Here is a 20498-nt window from a genome sequence, read left to right as displayed (position 1 = left end):
ATTTTAAAATTTTAAGGGTGAGATAAAATAATGGAAAAATAAAAGTCCCACTTTCTCTTTTTAACTATTTTAAAAATAATTTAGTTAAATAAAAATTTACAAATTCCTAAATGGCAATTTGGTGTTGGCACATTAAAAAAACAAATTTGGGTTAAAAAATATAATTCTGAGCAATAAAAAAGTTGTGTAGTATTTTAGTAAATAATTTTTATATTATTTTAATCAAAAAGTTTATTTTTATTATTATTTAAATAAAAAAAATTATTTAAGAGAATAGCTTATATTAAGATAATATTAAAATATATAAATTTTAATCCTTAATAATATAATGTTACAATTATAGGTGCTCATAGGCTAGGTGAAGCTGGGTTTGGCCAGGTCTAAGTATGACATTAACATATTTTATACTTGTCCAAACTTGGCCCAAAATATGGGCATAAAATTTTGTTCAAACCCGCCTATATTTGCAAAAGATTAAACCAAGCTCATTTTAGGCGCACCTATATTATTTTTAATTTTTTAAAAGTATTTATATTATATTATATTAATATTTTATATATTTTTATTTATTAAATTTTTTTATATAACATTTCTTTTGAAAGATCGATTGGATATTTATAATACCACAAAACAGATCAAAACAAAAAGGAAAATAGTTCCCAGCCACGCTAGGCTTTAATCCAAAAAATAAAACAACCAAACCAAAAGCAAAAATCAGGTCCAAAAAATAAACAGAAATGGCCTATGAAACAAAATCAAAGTAAAAAAAAAAAAAAAAACCTAATCTTAATCTAGTCAAATCAACAACTTTTTAGATGATAGTAGTTTCCCAAAAAGCTTTTTTATCTTCTGCTATCAATTCTCCATGGAGGTCTTCCATAATCACATTAGTCTGGATGCCTCGGTCGCCGTTTCTCCAGTTCGTGACGAATGTAGCCTAGAACAGCTCCCATAAGATATTGTCCTTCTCCCCTTTTCAATGTTTCATACGCAAGAGTATGGGCACATTCATTATTTGTTCTAAGGATAAAGTGGAAAACAATCTCTTGAAAATGAACCTTTTTGCTGTTAATATCTCTGATGAGTGCCCCAATAACTGATTTATCTGGATCTGTAGTTTGACATTTCTTTATTATTGTTCTTGAGTTTACCGCTATTTCTAGAGTGTTAAATTCCATTGAAATTCCTAACTGAATGGCTCGTAACCCTGCATGTTCTTCACCACAAAAGGAGATGATATTGCAGTGTGAATGACTGTCTTTGATGCCAAAATCTCGCCCCCCGCCACATCCCAAACTACCAGTCCCGAAGTAGATCTGGAAGAACGCTTGTCGAAGGCTGCGTCAAAATAAATTGTCACCCTCGTTTTCCTTTAAGTCTATTTGTGGCCTCTGTCAACATTTAAGGTGAGTTTCCTCTCCTTTAGGCCTTCCAACTCAAAAATGTAACTTTGGATTCGTTTCAAGATATCCCTAGCCGTCTTGATTTTTCTTTCATGAATTATCTTATTTATATGCGTCCAGATTGACCATAGTCCACCGTAAAAAAGACGACACTGTTTACTATTTCCCCAACTAAAAACCCAGGTGAGCCATTCCCACATACTTTGAATCACATTATTAAACACCCAGGAAAGATTTAAGTTCTGCCATACCTCAATTATTGTAAGGCGGTGGCAAAAAATGTGACTGTTGTTTTCTTCAGAATTACGACAACGGGGGCAATAAATTTTCTCTTTCATTCTTTTATGCTTGAGATTAGTTAAAGTAGGGATATAGTTCCAAGAGATTCTCCATACAGTGATTTTGCCTTCCGAAGGAAGTTGTAAGTTCCATAATTTACTGTAGAAATCTTTAATCTCGGTCTATATTAAATTATTACTAGGACCCAAATTAGCCACCTGTAATAGTTTATAGGCATTTCTGACTCTGAAATCGCTTGAAGGTTTTCTTCTCCAAACTTGGAAGTCGTCGTGTGCTGTCTCTGCCAAATGAATCTACAGAATTTTCTTTGCAGTATCCGTATTAAAGGTATTAATAATTATATTTGTCTTTCAAGATTTGTTTGTGGCATCAATTAAATCCGATACTAACTTGATATTTTCATTGTTGGCATCATTGTATAATCTATCTGTATAGGCTCTCGATATCCACAAATCACCCCAAACAAAAATTCGATCCCCCATACTGACCCTCCAACATAGATCGCTTTCCAAGAGTCCCTTTGCTGCCCAAACACTCTTCCAGGTAAGCGAAGGTAACTTCCCTAATTGGGCATTAATAAAATTCAAATTCGGATAGTATTTGGCTTTCAAAACTCGAGCTAACAAAGAATTAGGGAAATTAACAAGACGCCAACCTTGTTTGGCTAACATCACAACATTAAATTTATCAAGATTTCAGAAACCTAAACCACCATTTCCTTTTAAGGAACATAAATCCTTCCAAACTCACCAATGAATACCTCTCTTACCTCAAAATTTTTACCTCTAAAACTTAGAAATAATACTCTCCAATTTAGCACATAAAGATTTAGGAAGTAAAAAACAAGCCATAGTGTAGGTTAGTATAGACTGAAGAATAGCCTTTATAAACACCTATTTTCCTCATTGAGAGAGATGCCTTACACTCCAATTATTGATTCGCCGCTTAAATCTATCCTTTAAATTTTGAAAAGACAATTTCTTCCTTCTACCCACCATATTGGGAAGACCGAGATAGTGCTCTAGGTCATTGGAGCTCTGCACACCAAGGGCGTTAAAAATCATTGTTCTTTCCCCATCCTGCGTATTAGTACTGAAAAAAAAAAGGTAGACTTGTCATAATTAACACACTGACCTAGACAATTCTCATATTCATGCAAAATCTATTTCAATAAATGAGCTCATCTTTCTGTTGCCTCCTCAAACAAAATACAATCATCTGTGAATAATAAATGCAAGACCTACGGGCCGCGTCTACTTACCTTAACCCTTCTAAGTAAGTCTTTATTCATTGCAAGCCGCATAAGACTGGATAATCCTTTACCATAAATTGAAAATAGAAACGGGCTCAAAGGATCACCCTGTCTTAGTCCTCTAGTAGGACGAAAATTTTCTCCAATATGACCGTTAAAGACCACCGAATACGAAACTGTGGACTCACTTTTCATAATAGAATCAACCCAGCCTGGATCAAAACCCATTCGCTTCATCATCTCTTTTACAAAATTCCATTCAACCTTATCATACGCTTTACTCATGTCCAATTTCACCGCCATAAACCATTTTTTCCCCACCTTCTTATGTTTTAAAGTATGTAAAATTTCATAAGGCAGCAAAACATTATCCGAAATCAACCTCCTCGGTATAAAGGCACTCTGTGCAAGATCAATGCATTTGTTTAACACTTCTCGAAAGTGATTTGCAATAACCTTAGTCATCAGTTTATAAAGCATGTTACATAAGCTAATGGGCCGAAAATGAGTAATATTTGCAGGGTTTGAAATTTTAAGAATTAACACAATATTAGTTTTTATTGATCGAGCTAACATTCATACCTCCATTTAGAAAGTGTAGACGAAAGGATGTGGCATCTTCCCTAATGATTGACCAACATTTCTTATAGAATAAAGTCAAAAAACCATCCTTTCCCAGTGCTTTTGTAGGACCCAATTCAGATAATGCCATTCGAATCTCCTCATCTGTATATCTCGCAGTTATCTGACAATTGTCCTCATAAAAAATACAACGATCAATACCTGAAAAAAGGTGTTCATAATTTTCCCTTTCCCCAGCTGAAAATATATTCTAAAAATAAGATCTAGCAATTACTTCCATTTCTGGAACCACCTCCGTGTCCATTCCATCTTCATACTGTATTTTACGAATAATTTTCATTATTCGTCGTTGTGTAACTTGATTATGGAAAAACGTAGTGTTTTTATCCCCAAGTTTCAACCAATTCACTCGTGCCCTCTATTCCCAATAACACTCATCCTTTTCAATCTCAAAATTAAGTTGAATCTTTATGTCGATAATTTCTGACAAATTTTCGTCATCCCTTTCGATTTCCATTAACTCTGTCAGTCTAGAAGTTAAAAACTCTTTTTTTCTCTTTTCTACTTCTACGAATTCGATTTGCCTATCTCTCTAAACCATTCCTTACACTTTTCAACTTTTGTAACAAATCTTCTGTTGATGTATCCTAGATATGTCAGACTTCATTGGCGAACGATTCCTCCAAAACCCATCAAGCTTCGAACTTGAAAATTTTTCCAGGCCACCATTTGTCTTCTCTTTTAGTAGTAATAAGTAGTAGACAATGATCCAAAAAAGAGTGTGATAGATGTTGAATTAAAGCCTCAGGAAACATAAACATCCATTCCTCAGTAGCCACTCCCCTATCCAAACGTTCTTAGATATTCGTTTTCGAAAAATTTCCTCTTTCCCATGTAAACCAGTTTCCAGAATAACTCACATCCAACAAATGACAATCTTCTAACACAGTGCGAAATACTTTCATTCATCTCTCATCTCGAGGTAAACCTCTATTTTTTTCAAAGCCATACATAATTTCGTTAAAATCCCCACAAACAAACCATAGAATCCCCACAGTACTACGTAGGTTTTTTAAAAGATCCCACGATTCATCCCTATTTTGTGCATAAGGAGTGCCATAAAAACCAATATATCTCCTCTTGTTACCATCTTCAAGGTCTTCGATCACCACGTCAATGTGCCTTTTTGAAAAACTTTGAATCATAATAGTAACATCACCACGCCATGCCAAACATAATCCTCCTCTAGAACCGATAGAGTCAACATTAATACCATTAGCAAAATTGCAACTCCATCGAACTCTTTCCATCTAATTTTTATTAATATTTGTCTCCATAAAGAAGACCATCTGGGGATTATATATCTTCAGCGAATGCCGAATTCATCACATAATCCGTGGGTTTCTTAAACCACAGACATTTCAATTTAAGATTTTCATTGCGCCCAGTTGGCTTACCTTTTGGCAGCCACCGATGATAAAAGGTTACTTCCCAACATTCTCCTATTCATTAGGACCGAATGATTGGGTTCTCCAACTATCAACCCTTCAATCTCTCATCTTGGTCTCTTTTTCCCCTTTTCTCCTATTAAAGCACCTTCTTCAGCATCATAATCCATTGTAAATTGATTCTGCTCTATTGATAAATTTTCTCCCATTTTAAAAGAGGAAAGCGAGCTTCTTTCCAAATTGAATCCTAAAATGGGATCGGTAATAGTCCTGAACCCAAATTTATTATTCACACCCCATATTCTACTTTCAGATGCCCAATTTTCATCAAGATTTCCACTCCTTGCTCCCTCTTCACCCTCACGTAACTAGGCACTACTTAGTGCTTGAGATCTTCTAGATTGCGCTTGTAACGATATATCCCAACCCATTTCAGCAATCTCCACACCTAAAGCTATTTTCTCCTCACAAAATGAGTCACTATGTCCGAGGCGACCACAATAGAAACAGAAAAGTGTCAATCTTTCATATTTGAACCTGACATATGAACAATTTCCGAAAAACATAACCTGTTTCTTCCTCTTTAAAGGGCGACGTACATCAAATTGAACCCTGATTAGTAAAAACTTCTAATATCCCTTCTCCAGATCTGTACCATCATATTCCAAAAACGTGCCTATGAATTTGCCTAATTACTTTGCCAAAGCCTCAGAAAAAAAAAACTGCAGGAACATCATGAATCTGAACCCAAAAGGATGTTAAAATTAAGGGGACTCTTAAAAGGTCTTCCCTCCGTTGTAGCGTGTGCAATAAGAACAAATGATTGTTAAAAGTCCATGGTGAGCCCTTTCCATATCCATGATATGAAAAAACTGAAATAAAAACCTTTTTCCCCCTAAATCCAGGATTTGGACACCTCTAATTGGATGCCACAAATTTACCATGATGCTTTTCATTGCCGGAAAGTGAATAACGGTAGCTGTTAGGAAGCATCCCACCCGTCGAAAAGCCCCTTCTTCCTTTTTTGGGATCGGATTAAGTTGTATTTGTAAAATCGCTTCTTCTTCTTCATTAAGCGTTAAGCCAGCAAAGTCAGCTTCCATGAATACTGATTAAATTCCAAATGCTGGAAACAATAATTGAAGAAATAATAAAAGTCCCAAACAACCGCTGCCACAATAAACAAGACTTAAACACAAAAAAACCTAAAACCCTGCTAGAGAGGATAGACAGTATCGTGCTAGAGTAGCAGACTTTTCGGTGAAAATTTTTAATTTCATGAAAGAATGTTTACATTATAATATTATTATATATTTAGTATATGTTTATTTTTTTAACGTGATCTAAATTACATAATATAAAGTATTATAAACTTAAAAATGGGTCGGGTCGAGTTCGAGCCTTGAATGTTCAAGCTCGAGCTCGACCCATATTTTAAACGTACTTAATTTTTTTACCCAAGCTCATATTTTGGGCCAAACCAAATTCTCCCAAATTTCAAGTAAACCTTCGAGCTTGGACGAATAGTTCAACCCATGAACTTAAGTTAATATTAACTTTAAAAATATAAAAAATTTATTATACACATCATATTTAATATCTTCTCTAATTTAATTTAATTTTAATTAAATTACATAAGCTATTAATTTTTTTTTTGAGAAAATGAAAAACCATACCATCTTAGGGCCAGTTCTTCATTGCTTTTGAAGAGTGCTTTTGAGAAGTGCTTTTGAGAAGTACTTTTGAAAATTTTGAGTGTTTGGTATTGCTGTCAAAAAGTGCTTTTGAAGAATAAAATGTCCATTTTAGACATGATATTATAAAGTAACAAATATGTATTTAAATAATTTTCAAATTAGTTAATATAATGATATTTTAGAAAAAATATAAAAAAAAACTAATTTATTATAACTTATTGTTAATATTTTAATATATAATATTAATTTTAAATATTTCTAAGTAATTAAGATTTATTATTTATAAAATTTAATTAGAATATATAAACTATATTTAAATATTTAAATATAAAATTAAATATTTGTAATTAGATATTGACACAATTGTATTATTATAAAATTATTTTTTATTTTTAATTAATGCTTTTAACACATTTGTATTATTTTATTTTAAAATGTATTTGAATATATAACTCATATTATATATTAACATAACATAGAAAATATAAACCTAACAAATTAAAATATTTGGATTAAAGTTTTAAAAAGGGATAATATTTATATACCAAATATAAATACTAAAAATTTTACAATAGCATTTACAATTTAAAGTGAATTCATTAAACTAGAAGCTATAGCATCTCTTGTTAATTCCATTTCAAAACGACTTGAATTGTTTGATTCACCGTCATCATCACCATCATCGTCGTCGTCATCATCATCACTTTAAACTTGCAAAAAAAAAAAAAGAAGAAGAAGAAAATCACCAAGGGTTGCAAAAAAATAAACTGCCATTCAAACTTACTTTGAAGAAAGTTGCCTCTCTGTAAAGCAATCAGTAAAGAAATTATTATGACCATGAAAAGAGTTTCCCTAGCATATCTCACCCAAAATATTGAATCCACAAATAGAAAAAGGGATAGATTTGACATCCATATTATGCACAAGTAAAAGTGTACAAGCTGCAGTGTTTGCAAAAGCCAATCATGAAAATATTGGTCAACAGATTGTCGCAGCACATCAAAATCTTGTTGTGAAAGATTGTTGATATTAGCAAGAAGTAAACTTTGGCCTCTAACCTTAACAAGTAATGTGATAAGAGAAGTTTCCAACTTAAGTTAAGTGTTAAAAAAAATCATATAAAACGAAAAAGAAAATGGGGAAAGCAAATGTTTTAGTCATTCACATCTGAGCCTAAGAATCAAAAGAAGTTTATAAGAAGAAACTCATTAACATACATTACAAGCAATAGGCTAAAAACAAACAAATCTGATAATATGGGTCAAACCATCTAGCCAATGGAACTGATTGGTCAAGAGATTTACATTAGACGTTTCTAACTTTATGAACTTTGAACAATGGATGAGGACCAGCATTTGCAACTCCATGACACCATGATATTTTACCATTAAAATGGGGTTTAAAATTTTAATCAATATCTTGTGAAGTGCATTGATTCAATTATGTTAACCATTGTATCAAATATCTACTACATGAATGAACTAATCCATCCAGTACTAACAAATTCAAGAACAAAACAAACATTTTCAAGCCCAGTCCGAATACAAGAAGAAATGATCACTTCGGATCTCATCATATGAAACGGGGATCAAATAATCAAAGAGCTGAGTTTCAGTTAAAATTCGTTTTCTTTCCCTAAATGAACGAGAAAAACAAGAACCCAAAAAATCTTAGTAACAAACAATCCCACATTTCTTAAGAAAAAAGAAGAAGCAAGAAATGAAATTGATTGGGGAATTTCAACAAACAGAAGTAGAGCAAAATAAGACAATGAGAGAAAGGAAGATTGAAACAAGAAAATAAGTCATAGTTTAAATCATTTGTCTCAAGAAATACCAGCTTAAATCAACAGTTTCAAACTCTTAGTAAGATCATAGATGAGCAGAGGAAATTAAGAAGCTGCTACCCTATGCATTATATGCCTGTTTAGGACCTTTGTTCCAGTTCTTCCATAAACACATTCCTCAAAATGAGAAATTTGTGAACCCGTGATATATTATTTTGTCAAAATGGGATGGTAATGGCATAGACAAATCATGCACTATGCTTTCCACTTTCAACTATTATTAAAACCAAACGTGTTTATTTAATTATTTTATCACACATTCAATCAATACAACAATTTATTATTATGGTTTTTTTTTCTGGTTCTTACGAAATAAAGTGTGTGCTGGGGTCATCTCTTTGATCCTAGCTACTGTATAAGTATGATAACACAAATAAAATAAATCCTAAAGCCAAATACGTGTATGCCTTGTGAAAGCTACGGCTGTTATTTTATTATTAGGTGATGAAAGAACAGAGTATTTAGCTACTATCATAACAGAATCTAATTCACAGATGAGGCAGATAAATGGTCATAAACTCACATATTTAAAGTAATTTATGTCCAACCTAGGTATCATCCCTAAGAGTATTTTATAACAATGAAGCATAAGATGGCAATCAAATTCATGGGAAGGACATATTAAACACCTGCACTAACTGATTGGTGGGGATCTAGCAATCGCCAAAGCAAAGTAGAGCAAAGCAGCAGAGGCACAAAGCAGAGCAAAGCAGTAAAGCAAAAGAGGCATAATAGAAAAAAGGAACACTAATTCTGAAAGAATTACAACACCATAACCTGTTTCACCTCCATTAACAACGCTCGTACAATCAGCAACATGATGTGCATAAATAAACATAAATTCCAAAATCTAGTTTGATGGGGAGGGGGAGAAACCTGCTCTTTTCAAAGCCTGCCTTAGAGAGGTCACCCTGCTCTAGTGCATACCTGTCGGGACGTAGGCGAGAATCAGATGCCAATAGCTTCTTTGGAGCAGTATCAAAGCTGTTAATCTTATGCACAAAATGTGTGTACTGGAATTTATCATTTTTTGGAGCATCAAGAAGTTTCCATGCTCGCATAATAGCAACAGAGTAATGACAAGCACTTCAAGATTAGGGGCATAATCTTTTCAGTACTTCTTAAGCGTCACAAATTATTAGCAAATGTAAGCATATTAGTCCTCGATCGCTTCAATTTTGAAATCAAAACACTCATCATGTCAATAGAGAAAATGTTATAATATGTAAACAAAACTTTCAACATCGCAGATAAAATACTATCAAACCAGCACCGTGGCTCTCTTATTCATTGTTAGAAGCGGCACCATTTATTTAGCATATCCGAAGCTATTGAGAAAACTAATACGTATGATACTTGGAAAACAAATCTTTTTCACCATTCGACAGAAATCTTGTCTCAAAAGTCCAAAGTTAATAACTATGGGGAAGGCTCAAGATGAATAAATTGCTTTCGATTAAGAATCCCATGTAAAGAAACATCATTCTTTGTTCCAATAATTTTTTGACAGGAAAAAAGAATAACAAGCATCAAAAGAACTAAGAGAGTGTTTCCAGAAGAATAAAAGATGAAAACAACTCGAGATGTGAAAAAGACTAACCTTATTTAGTTCAAGGTTCGGAAGTGGTTCCCTTCACTATCACAAGGTTTACATTGACTCATTCCATTTCCCGATCATCAATATCTTTGGCTCCTCAATGAATTATACACGTATCCATCAATCTCATACCTACCGCCTCGTGAACAACCAAGACCTAATGTTAAATTGTGAAGTGAAATCCTTTCAAGATTTTGATGAACCTTTTTTTTTCTTTTTCGGTCTTCAAAGAATATAGAGAGAAAAAGACACTGGCAATTTGTGCCTGCATATGCAGATGAATAGTAATTTCTCGTAACAGAACTATACCCAAACTATTTAAAGAGAATAAGAAGAAAAGAAACTCTCACCTGCAGAAGAGTAACAAAGAACAGGAAAGAGCTTTGAAAGCCGAAAATGTGAAAAAAAATGGGTATACAGCTCCAAACAACCAGCTGAGGGGGAAAGAATGTTTGGGGAGAAGACAGGTTAATTTGGTCAATTATCAGCCAAAAACACTTCAAGCTGAAGAAAATGAGAAATTTTTAGCTTCTTCATATGGAGAAAAGCCCTTTTCTGATGGTGAAATTTTTAGGTGAAAGGAGGCTGCTTTTCATTCATTTTAAGAGAAAATGATTAAAAAAGTCCTTCTAAAACGTGTAAAAGAACGAGCCCTTAATCCACTAGGCCATCATACCATCCTTATTCAAAATTGTAAACTTTCAAATTTTAAAACCCGCATATCTAGTCGTTTCCCACCCAATTTCTTCGAAAAAGAACTCTCCTTGTTCTTTTCTTCTTGATTTATAGCAGTTTCTAAGCCCCACCCAGTTTCTTCTTTACCCCCTAAACCTCTTCAGCAATATCCCTTTGTTAACCAAAATGAGAGTGCATTTCAGTTCACATTGGTCAAGCTGGTAACGCCTGTTGGGAGCTCTACTGTCTTGAACATGACATTCAGGTCTTTTTGTGTTCTTTTTACCATATAAACTCAATATTTTCTTCTTTTTCTTCGCTTGGTATGTAATCTTCTTTCTTTATTTTTGGGTAACAGAACAGTCGAAGGTGGAGACCATGCTTTCAACACCTTTTTCAGTGAAACCGGCACCGGGAAACATGCCCTTCGTTCTATTTTTTTGAATCTTGAACCGACTGTAGTTGATGAAGTTAGAACCGGGGCTTATCGTCAATTATTCCACCCTGAACACCTTATTAGTGCCAAAGAAGATGCTGTAAATAACTTTGCCAGAGGCCACTTCACAAGTAAGCAATAAATGTTCGAAAGTTGGGTTTTTTTCTTCTAAATTAACCTTTTTGGTGTTTCGTGCTTGGATTATTGCTTCTTGAAAGGCTTTCAGTGGATTATGGTAAGAAATAAAAACTGGGTTTCACTGTTTACCCTTCCCACAGGTTTCCACATCTTTTGTAGAGCCTTACAAGCGTTCATGACAAAACCCATGAGGTAGTGCAGAAGACTTTAAAGTTTGCCAGCAAAACAAGGAGAAGTACTTGAGTCCCCATTTATGTTTCCATCTATAATACCCTTTTCAAAAATCTCACTTTCTTTTTTACCCCCTAAACCTCTTCAGCAATTGCCCCTTGTTAACCAAAATGAGAGTGCATTTCAATTCACATTGAAGCTGGTATCCAAATATGTTTGTTTGCGAAACGACTGATCAGATTCTTTTGCTGCAGAGAAAACAAAAACCTCACAGGCATTGCTCGTTATGCAAGTGTTAACACTCACCTTGAAATTGGTAAGTTGTGTTATTTTACGACTCAAATAGTAGCAGTATATCATATATCACAGATGAAAGTTTACTTGTTACTTTTTATAATACATTCTTCTATTTTAACGGCAGAGCAAAACGGCAGAGATGATTTGGAATCCCTTGGTTGTGTGCTTCTGTATTTCCTGAGAGGAAGGTTGTGTATATGATCACCCCATGCTCATTTCATTCATGGTTCTATACTGTTTCTTGCTGCTGAATCTTTTTTCATAGTTTTCCTTCGCATTGATTTTGAATTTGATTCAGTTTGCACAATTTCTTTGCTTCAGCCTTCCCTGGCAGGGGCTAAAAAGCTGGCACGAAAAAGCAAAAATATGATAAGGTTAGCGAAAATAATATGTTTACTTGCCCCGTCCATCGACAGATTGGTTCTCTTTGAGAAATTTAATTTTTATGATATCGCTCTTGCTTCGTTGTTTAATAGGTGCGTGTTTAATAGGTGCTCTGTAAGTCATATCCATATGAGTTTGTCTCGTATTTTCACTACTGTCGATCTTTGCGGTTTGAAGATAAACCCGATTATTCCTATTTGAAGAGGCTTTTTCGAGACTTGTTTGTAAGAGAAGGTTAGTTATCATCATTGACTGGACAGTATTAAAGTACCTACAGATCGGTGGCAGCTCCCGAGTGCGGGTGAGTACTTATAAAACTTCTAGCATTCAGTTACAGTCATCTCAGGATTTATACTAACCTCTATGCATTCTTGATTAAATCATTCAGTGGGAAGAGAGATTCGGGATATGAATCTCTAATTTTTCCCTTTGATTTTTTAGCTTTTTTCTTGAAAAGATTTCATTTTTCTACTTCTTTTAGTCATTGATCATCATAATCCCTAACCATGTTGTCGAGATTTGCCCTGTTCATAGGAATAGAACACATTCCATGGTCAAATGTGTGTCATTCTAGGTGTGATTGTGAATAAAATGAAAATTTCCTATTCCTAATCATTATAACAGTAATGGGCACAAAACATTAATTTTATTTTCTAATTTGACACTTTGCTCTCTTCCTTTTTGCAGAAATCTGCAAAGACCAAGCACCCACTTCTTCAAGGAGTAAGTAAGTCTATGTTACCCTAAACCCTAAACTAAATCATAAGCCATAAACCTTAACATAAATCATAAACTTAAACCTAAACCCTAAACACTGAATCTTAAATTTTAAACACTAAATTCTAAAACCATAACATTAAATGCTAAACCTTAAAACTCTACATCAAAAACCATAAACTTTAAACCATGAATACAAATACTAAATCGTAAATATTAAAACCCTAAACCTTAAATGCTTAAACCCTACCCTAAAATCTAAATCTTAAACCTTAAAACCTTAAACCTCAAATGTATAAACCATAAACCTTAAACACTAAACTCTTAAACCTAAAACCTAAAACCTAAAACTTAAATCCTAAACCTTAAACTTCAAACTCTTAAATATTAAATCCTAAACCTTAAATCCTAAACTTTAAATGCATAAACCCTAAAACTTTAAACCTTAAAACTCAAAAACATAAACCCTAATCCCTAAATGTTTAAACACTAAACCTTAAACCTCAAATATATAAACCCTAAACATTAAATTCTAAATCTTAAACCTTAAACTTTAAACCTCAAATATATAAACCCTAAACATTAAATTCTAAACCTTAAACCTTAAAATCTTAAATCTCAAACCCTAAACCTTAAACGCCTAAACACTAAAACTTTAAACCCTAAACCTTAAAACTTTAAAACCTAAAACCTAAACTCTAAACCTTAAACTTTAAAGCCCTAAATACTAAATCATAAACTTTAAACCCTAAACCTCAAATACATAAATCTTAAAACCCTAAACTTTAAACCCTAAACCTTAAACTTCAAATGTATAAACCCTAAACCCTAAACTATAAACTTTAAAACCCTAAACCCTAAATCTTAAATGCATAAACCATAAACCATAAACCCTAATCCTTAAATCATAAACCCTAAACTTTAAACCCTAAACCTTAAATACTTAAAACCCTAAACCCTAAACTCTAAACCTTAAATCATAAACCTTAAACTTTAAACCCTAAACCTTAAATACTTAAATACTAAAATCTTAAATCTTAAATTATAAACCCTAAACCCTAAATTTCAAATACTTAAACCCTAAAATCTTAAAACCTTAAACTATAAATCTTAAAACCTTAAACTTTAAATCCTAAAAACCTTAAACTTTAAACTATAAATTCTAAACCCTAAGGGCACGTTTGGTTTGCTGTAATGGAATAGAGGTGTAATAGCAAATCAACTGTTTGGTTGAATGTAATGGAATAGAGGCGTAATAGTAATCTTGTGTTTGGTTGAATGAAATAGAGGTGTAATAGCATAAAGGAAAAAACTAAAAGGACTAGAATACCCTTAACAGAAATTTGTTTAGATAAATGATTATTGTTATTATTATTAAATTTTAATAAGATTATTAATATCAGTAATAAATAATTTAATCATATTTTAACATAATTATTATTAAATATATTTTAATTAAAATATATAATTTAATAAAATTCTTAATAATCAATATTCTTCTATGAATTTACTCAAATCATAATATATGATACTATAAAATATAATTTGAAATAATTATTATTAAATATATTTTAATTAAAATATATGATTTAATAAAATTCTTAATATTAAATATTCTTATATGAATTTTCTAAAATCATAATATATAATACTATAAAATATAATTTAACATAATTATTATTAAATATAATTTAATAAAATATATAATTTATCATCATACTATAGATAAATATTGAAATTTGTCACCGTACTTTACTTTTATTTATATTTGCCATTATTTTTAAAAAAATATGAGTAAATTTGTAACTTAATTTTATGTTATTGAATTTTACCACTAAAATTTAAATTTTATTAATTTTGCCACTAACTCTTATTTTTAGTTAAACTCTTATTTTAAATTTATATTGAATTTTATTTTTTAAATTACAAATATCTTCATTTAACTTAACGAGTAAATATAATTCTTGACTTTCCTTTCTCATCATCTAAACAAAAGCACAATAAACAAATTGTCAAAAGAAACCCAAATCCAATAGTTGGGAGATTCAAAAGCTTTCTCCAAAATGTGTTTCTTCTATAAGAAACAATGCTTATAAGCAACTTGTCAAAGCTCAAAATCTATTTAGTCCTATGTCATACATCCAATGTCATTTGTATATATGCTCCTCACATCAAAGACAAAACACAAGACTCAATATGAAGCATACATGAGAAGAAAAGCAGTTGGATTGAGTTAATGAAGTAAATGCATCTTGTGTGTTTTTCTTTCGTGGAAAACCTTTCGAGAAAAAGAAAGTAGAAAAGGAATTAAAAAAATGTTGGTGAAACGTTTAAGGAACATGCAAACAAGGTATCCTACAGCTAGTAGTGGTGATGAAATACTCTGCAACAAAATCAACGCATCTTATAGAATTGAACTCTCGAAACCACACAACGTCGTCCGCTCAATGAATATTTAACCATTATATCAACGTCTCGGGGATTTTTCTTGTTTTGTGCAACAGTCATGCTTCCAATTATTGTCTCCCCTTCACAGATGGTTAACACATCCTCTAGATATAGGACTGTTTGCTTCCAATGGGTAGCTCGCGATCTTGGTCCTGCATTTTGTATTTTCCATTAGCCAAGGCAAAGTTCTTCTAGGCTGGCTTGTTGATTTCTATTCGTAGATAAAATGGAAAGGACAAAGGATGGACAATTTTGATGTAGATACAAACCTATAGAGAAACCCATCAATTTGTGGCATTTGGTAAACGAAACATCAAAATATGCAACGAAAACATGGATGTAATCATCACTTCACCATCAATCAAGCCATTTGTTTCAACAATTTGTTTAGCCATGTCAGCCATATGGGAGCATTCAACCTAGGAAAGGGAAAAATATGAACAGCATTTGACAAATAAGAGATTGACGCCAGAGTGTAAGAATTTGGTCGAGATTATTAACAACACATAAAATGAAATGAAGGAAGATGTAAACTGAAGTCATACAAAGATAAACATGTGCCACCTCGCTTTTGCACAAAACAGGACAAAATTCCATCCAGCCCCACGTCAAGAACTACTTTGTTCGAGTAGAAACTTATTCGATAAATAACATTTTAATATGTCTTGGTTCGACTACATCTTTAAGCATTTCAAATACAAGGAATGGCATGTTAACACAGAGGAAAAACATTTCACAAAAAAGAAGAAATGAAAAAGTTATGCAATCGTATCAAGTTCTTCTCTGAAACCAAGAAAACAAACGCAGTAAATCAATTCCGAAATTTAAGTAAAAGATTAAGTTAAAAAGAAGACAGCTTTTGGATAGTAACGTGATGCATTAATTCATGTATGAGCTTAAACAAATGAAAAATTACAACCAACCCTCCAATCACGGATAGTCGACACCCAATAGATCACAAAATAATGGTGATTGAAGCGAACCATTCCATAAATAAGTCGACAAAAACGAAACAAGATTCAAATGTCCAAGTTGTTGCACACTTACTTCATGAATACCGCACATACACAAAAGAGGGACAAAGATTTAGAGGAAAGTGCTCACTCGAGATAAATACAAGAATGTATGACTTGAAACATTAGCGAACCCAATACCCTACCTAATACCGACATGCTAGCCCCATAAACTTGCAACCAGTGAACCACAAATTACTTAGATATAAATAAACTATTGAACTCAACAAGCTCTAACTTTTGCGAAGATAGAAACTTTTTCTCACATTCAACCTTCTTCACAAAATGTGAAAGGCAACACTAAGAAATCCTCACATTCTCATTGTTTTCTAATCAACAAGAAAAATCAAAAAAAAACTTCAAAATTGAATCTTGGAAAAGAGGGTGAGAAGCGTAAAATATACCAAGTGAGAGTAAGAATCAAGTAATAATCAGCACTGGTTTTATCATCTTCACCGTCGTAACCGAAAAACGAAACGTTGGGCTCTCCTATAGAAACATATTCACTAGCTTTGTCAATGGCGACGATTGAATCATCGAGATTGGAGCTGTTGCTGGTGATTTCCTTGTCGTTGGCGTCTCGGAAGCGAATGTTAGCTTCTTCGAAATTGTTCGAAGAGTTGGTCGAGGTTTGAGTTGTGTTGGGGATTTAGAAATGGAGAGAGATAATAAAATACCAGTGCCATGCCATGCCCACAACACGTGAAAAAACCTATATAAAAAAGAGAAGTAAAAAAGAAAAGGAGAAGAGGCGATGAGAGTGGAGAAGAAAGCTAGAAGGAAGAAATAGAATACGATGTGGATTTTGGGTAAAACAGAAGCGGGAATGGGGAGGGTAAAACAGGGACCAAAACTGAAGCAGCGCCTAAACTGAGCTCAAGGAAGGGATTAGAAATCGGTGGTTTTCACCGATTAGGAAGGTAAAGGATTACACCCGTATTAGCAATACATCAAACCAAAAGATGGAATACAGCCGCATTAGGTGAGGCCCACCGATTAGGGGTGTATGCCAATACACCAAACCAAACATGCTCTAAATTTTAAATATTTAAACCCTAAAACCCTAAACCATAAACTATAAAGCATAAACATTAAACCTTAAAACCCTAAAACTATAAATTATAAATACTAAACCTTAACCCCTAAACCTTAAACCTTAAATAATAAACCTTAAAATATTAAACCTTAAAACACTAAACCTTAAACCTCAAAACATGAATACAAACACTAAATCATAAACCCTAAAACTTAAACCATAAATAGTAAACCTTAAACCCTAATTTAAACCCTAAACACAATCCTTAAACCTTAAATATAAACCATAAACTCTAAACCTTAAACTATAAACTTTAAAATCATAAACAATAAAACCCTAAACATAAATCCTAAAACCTTAAAACCATAAGCCATAAAACCCTAAACATAAACCTTAAAACTTTAACCCATAATCTAAACCCTAAACACAAACTTTAAACTCTAAAATTATAAACCTTAAAACACAAAACATAAACTTTAAAATCCTAAACCTTAAAACCATAAACTTTAAAATCCTAAAACACTAAATTTTAAACCCTAAATCTTAGACCTTAAACCATAAACACAAATTTTAAACCTTAAACCCTAAATACAAACCTTAAACCCTAACACAAACTTTAAAACCTTAAACCCTAACCCTAATTTAAACCCTAACCCCAATGCCTATACATTTTGTACAATTCGAGGAAAATCATATTTAAATTTATATACCGAATATAAATATGTTTGTTTGTGAAATGATTGATCGGATTCTTTTGCTGCAGAGAAAAAAAAACCTCACAGGCATTGCTCGTTAAGCAAGTGTTAACGCTCACCTTGGAATTGGTAAGTAGTGTTATTTTGTGACTCAACTAGTAGCAGTAAATCATATATCATAGATGAAATCATATATCAAGGTTATGTATATGATCACCCTCATTTGATTCATGGTTCTATATCGTTTCTTGTTATTGAATCTTTGTTCTTAGTTTTCCTCTACATTGATTTTGAATTTGATTCGGTTTGCACCATTTCTTTGCTTCAGCCTTCCCTGGCAGGGGCTAAAAGCTGGCATGAAAAAGCAAAAATATGATAAGATTAACGAAATGAAAGCGTCAATTTTTATAGAGGTATGTTTACTTGCCCCATCCTTCGACAATTTGGTTCCCTTTGAGAAATTTAATTTTTATGATATCATTCTTGCTTCGTTGTTCATTAGTACTGGTTAATGCGTGTTTAATAGGTGTTTTGTAAGTCATATCCATCTGAGTTTGTCTCATAGTTTCACTACTGTCGTTCTTTTCGATTTGAAGATAAAACCGATTATTTTTATTCGAAGAGGTTTTTCCGAGACTTGTTTATAAGAAAAGGTTAGTTATCATCATTGTGGTTATGTATTATGTTACTCTTTTGCACACATACACACATACTCAAACCAGAAGATGTTATTGAACTTATTTCTCCATGGAATGTCAAGTTCTTTGTTTTCTGTCCATTTGGTTAAGAAAATCGTATTGTTGCAGGTTATCAGTTTGGCTACGTCTTTGATTGGACCGTATTTCTCTTTGTGGTGGTTGATCAATTTTCCTAGCATGCGTATTTTATTTGCCTACCCCCATCCTTATAATGTTATTTTTGTGCTCAAATTTTCTTTGATTAAGTGGTTTGTTTGAATGGGTTTCTTGAATCCCTTGTTTGTGATTAGGAAGTTATTTTTGGAAGAAACTTTTTGTATTTGTGTATCAAAGTTAGCTTTTTCCTTTGCTTACTATCCGAGTTTGATAGTTAAATAAATATAGTCAATCACATAATTGTGATGTATGTACATTGCTTTGCCGGGGTAACCTAAGTAGTGGGTTGACTAGGTTATTTGGGTAGAGTTTTGTTAAAACTTGATGAGCCTTGTAAACATTGCTATCGCAAGTATTTTATGATCGTAAGATTTCTTTTGTGTGATTCTGGGTCCTCTAAAGTTGATATTGTGGACCAATCCCTTGATAACTATTAATGAGGCTTTACAACTCATTCATGCCAAGCTTCAACAAGCTTAGCAACACGAAAACAATTTATGATAGAGCACAATGATGTTGAATTTGAACTTGGCACTTATGTTTAGTTATGCTTGTCTTATAGGTTGTGAATTAAAGCCTGTGATGAATGCCCACAAAATTTCTCATGAAGTTCAACTAGTTAAATGGACTTGTTTATCTCACTTTAATTATCTTGAATTATGGAACATTGTATAAATTTATCTATTTGAAGCTTTGATGGCTTAGTGGAATACTCTAATAAAATTAATGTTACTATGGTTAATATGTTTTAAAACTTTAATATAAACCGTTGATGTAATTTATATTGTATCATTGGATTTTTTAGAAGTTCAATTAGAGATCTCATTTATTTGTAATCATCTCATTTAGAGTTATAATATGTTTCGAGAGCTTTTTTTAATCTATTATTTCTTTTGTCTTTTGTGATTTGCTTTTGCTCTATTTTGGCGTACCGAAGAACTTTTGTGAATTTTCACTTTTGAAAGTAGGGATTGCTTAGACTCATTTAAAACTACTAAAATTGTCTAAGGTCATGAATTTTCACTTTTCAAGATCAGTTAAACTTGCCTTGATACTGTCACAATCGGAATTCATGGCCAAAAGTTTTTGCCCATGCGGAGTAAGGGTTGTCCCTATTCTAGTGAACAGGGAATGCTAAAATGGAGCAAACTACGTGTTCGCCAAGGAAGTTTCAACAAGGGGATTAGCTAGCAGGAATGTACGCCAAATAAAGTGGTAAGAGGTTTGTCAGTTCCATTGCGAGGTGTGATGGCTAATGTGTAAGGTGAGCTGGGGTTCTCCAGTCTGTGTAACGAATTGTATTTGCTGGTCAAAGATAGATTAGATAAAGTGATTTAGTTTATCTAGGAATTCTTTACGTACATGTAATGTCTTTCTTAAATTAGATAAAGTATCTAAAGATATCTGATGGGAGTCAAATCCACCAATATAAACCTACGCCTTAATTTGCAAATTATGCAGTAGGGAGTAGGGTTGATCCCTCAGAGACTGGTTTATTGTAAATTGTTG

General features: G+C 32.7%; 1 protein-coding gene across 17 annotated transcripts; it reads left to right on the top strand.

The window, feature by feature from the left end:
• The first annotated feature begins 584 nt into the window (after positions 1-584).
• On the top strand, positions 585-19825 carry LOC105767970 (casein kinase 1-like protein 6). 17 transcript variants are annotated; one of them, XM_052633443.1, is made up of 11 exons: positions 585-1406; positions 1524-1824; positions 1945-2030; positions 2139-2246; positions 11004-11065; positions 11159-11367; positions 11515-11566; positions 11800-11861; positions 11967-12030; positions 18464-18548; positions 18942-19374. In XM_052633443.1, exons 5-11 carry the CDS (start codon positions 11055-11057, stop codon positions 19089-19091), a joined length of 633 nt encoding a protein of 210 aa, XP_052489403.1. In that variant the 5' UTR covers positions 585-1406; positions 1524-1824; positions 1945-2030; positions 2139-2246; positions 11004-11054; the 3' UTR covers positions 19092-19374. The 17 variants fall into 17 exon arrangements, 6 of the variants coding, with proteins under 6 accessions (XP_052489403.1, XP_052489402.1, XP_052489405.1 ...); XM_052633442.1 differs by having other exon boundaries at positions 585-1824; XR_008197812.1 differs by lacking the exons at positions 585-1406; positions 1524-1824; positions 1945-2030; positions 2139-2246; positions 11004-11065 and adding exons at positions 12164-12216; positions 12319-12527; positions 12914-12953; positions 18204-18264 and having other exon boundaries at positions 11271-11367; positions 11515-11609; positions 11967-12068; positions 18662-19079.
• Positions 19826-20498: the final 673 nt, after the last annotated feature.

This window comes from Gossypium raimondii, chromosome 7 (genome assembly GCF_025698545.1).
Source record: "Gossypium raimondii isolate GPD5lz chromosome 7, ASM2569854v1, whole genome shotgun sequence".
NCBI classification, from domain to species: domain Eukaryota; kingdom Viridiplantae; phylum Streptophyta; class Magnoliopsida; order Malvales; family Malvaceae; genus Gossypium; species Gossypium raimondii.
This window is presented reverse-complemented; position numbering and strand designations above follow the sequence as displayed.